The 2,414-nt window shown below is 38.8% G+C and overlaps 1 protein-coding gene across 1 annotated transcript; it reads left to right on the top strand.

Annotated features, from left to right (window-relative positions):
• The first annotated feature begins 441 nt into the window (after positions 1-441).
• Positions 442-2,347, top strand: LOC107864900 (ankyrin repeat-containing protein At5g02620-like). Its single transcript, XM_047408735.1, has 3 exons — positions 442-1,024; positions 1,175-1,719; positions 1,778-2,347. Exons 1-3 carry the CDS (start codon positions 442-444, stop codon positions 2,345-2,347), a joined length of 1,698 nt encoding a protein of 565 aa, XP_047264691.1.
• The last annotated feature ends 67 nt before the right edge of the window (positions 2,348-2,414 follow it).

Raw genomic sequence — 2,414 nt, 5'->3', positions numbered from 1 at the left:
ACATCAAAATCACGTTCTTATGATCAAGGCAAACACCAGATCCCTTTCTTCTTTGAGATTCATTAAGAATCTAATTAATTTTTCCTGTTAGGATAAGAGACATCATATCTGTCCAGATTTTCAGCACATAGATTTCAGATTATAAATGTGTAATATTTGTGTAACTAGCTTTTAATACTTAGATATAGGAGATATTCTTAGAGATGTAATAGTTAGAAATGACTGATATTAGGGGATACATGGCAGATATTAGGGGATTCAGGGAAGATCTTTAGGGATGTACAAGGAGAACTCTTTCAATTTAATGACAAAACTCTCAACTTGAGAGATCATTCAGTAAAATTGACATTTTCTATATAATAATATTTTGTCCAGAGAAAGCGAAGGACTCATAGGATTGTGATTGGGAGATTTTGGATAAAACACACCAAATCAAAAGGAATGGAGTCGACCTTGTATAATGTTGCGATGAGAGGCAATATCGGAGATGGCAATTTTCTGCTTCTTGATCATTTGAAAAAGAATGAAGAAAATGGCGACCAAGTCACTCCAAAGGGCAACACGGTCCTCCATGTCGCATCCCTCTATGGCAACTCCTATTTCGTGGCAGAAGTCCTAAAGATCACTCCGTCATTGTTATGCTATCAAAACAAGAAAAATGAAACCGCTCTTCACATAGCAGCTAATGAAGGACACATTGAAGTAGTACATGGGCTACTTGCACGTATAGAAGATCATGATACTAAGGAGAAACTCACGAGGATGACAGGAGCTAGTGGAGATACAGCCCTGCACAAGGCCGTGCGGAGCCAACATCTAGATGTGGTTAAGATCTTGGTGAAAGAAGATCCTGAATTTGAATTCCCGCCTAACCATGCGCAGGAGACGCCATTGTATCTGGCGGATGAATCTGGTTTTCATGATGCTCTGATTAACATCTTGGAATCCTGCAAGAAACCAATTTATGCTGCAAGTCCATCTAATAGAACGCTGCTGCATGCAGCAGTAATTCAGGAACATAAAGGTACATAATTTTTGTAATTTGTTGTATCAGTATCGACCTTCAGTTGACTTTCCCATAATCTGTTGATGATTTCATAATTCCTGTTGTCGAACTAGATTTGTGAGAAGATCTAACCCCTTATTTACGCATTTATCGTGTTGACACATCCAGATTGCATTAGATCACTATGGCGTTGGAATAAGCCTTTATGCGAGGAACTTGACTTATGGGGTTGGAATTCACTGCACTATGCTGTTAAATTAGGATTGGAAGACGTAGTTTCTGATATGCTGGGGTGGAAAAAATCCTTAGTATACCTTCCGACAGGCAGTGAAAATGACTGGACGATAGCAATTCACATTGCAGCCAGTAAAGGTGATATAAACATGATAAATAAGCTGTTAAATCACCGCCCCGATTGTTGGGATATGCTTAACAGCAACAATCAAAATGCTCTTCATGTTGCCGTACTAAACAATCAAGACAAGGTAGTCCGCTTCTTATTAGACTCTGATAAGTGTGACAACCTTGTTGATGAACCAGATAGTGACGGCAACACTCCTCTCCATTTGGTTGCTGTCTCTGGTAACCATGTGCCTGAATTAATAAACCATCCTAGAGCAAAGCCGATGTCATTTATCAAACAAAACCAGACCCCACTTGATACATCGTTGTTATGCACAGTGACAACAAAGAAGGTAAGCGGTCGCACATTTGTTTTTCAAATACTGATTGCGACCGACTCAATATAAATTGTACTATTGATAAAAACAGGAGAAATTGGTGGAGGATTTGTGTAGCATCGGCCGATTTGGAAAACATGACTTTGAGGTAAAGCGGAAGTACGAGTACATGCACAATCCAAATGATGAAACGGGAACAGGAGTCAAAATGCAACTGAGGGAAGTTGATCACGATAAAGCTAAAAAGGCAGATCAAACAGAAGTCGAAAGTATTATGAAGGCAGCTCAAATTCATATTGTTATGGCCACTTTGATAATGACAGTCACTTTTGCCGCTGGTATCACATTGCCAGGAGGTTTTGAGAGTGACTCCAATTGTCCTAATCAAGGGATGTCGATTCTAATAAGGAAAACAACATTTCGTGCATTTGTTGTTTCTGATGCCATTGCCTTCACATTCTCAGTTGTTGCCATATTCATCTACTTCCTCATGGCAGATACAAGTAGAAATCCTCAAAGTAAGAAAATTGTAAAGAAGCTTTATGATCTCGCAGTTATTTTTCAGTGCTTGTCAATGTTAGCAGTTGTAATTGTATTTGCAACGGGTATGTTTGCTACCTTATACATTCCCTTGGTCTTGCCGTTACTGTCTGTTCCATAGGTTTCCTCTCTATTTTATTGTACTTCTTGGTTGTGATCTATATTTGTAGATATATGAAGAATATAAG

This window comes from Capsicum annuum, chromosome 3, assembly GCF_002878395.1.
Source record: "Capsicum annuum cultivar UCD-10X-F1 chromosome 3, UCD10Xv1.1, whole genome shotgun sequence".
Classification (NCBI taxonomy): domain Eukaryota; kingdom Viridiplantae; phylum Streptophyta; class Magnoliopsida; order Solanales; family Solanaceae; genus Capsicum; species Capsicum annuum.
Note: the sequence above shows the minus strand (reverse complement) of the source record. Positions and strands in the feature narration are given on the sequence as shown.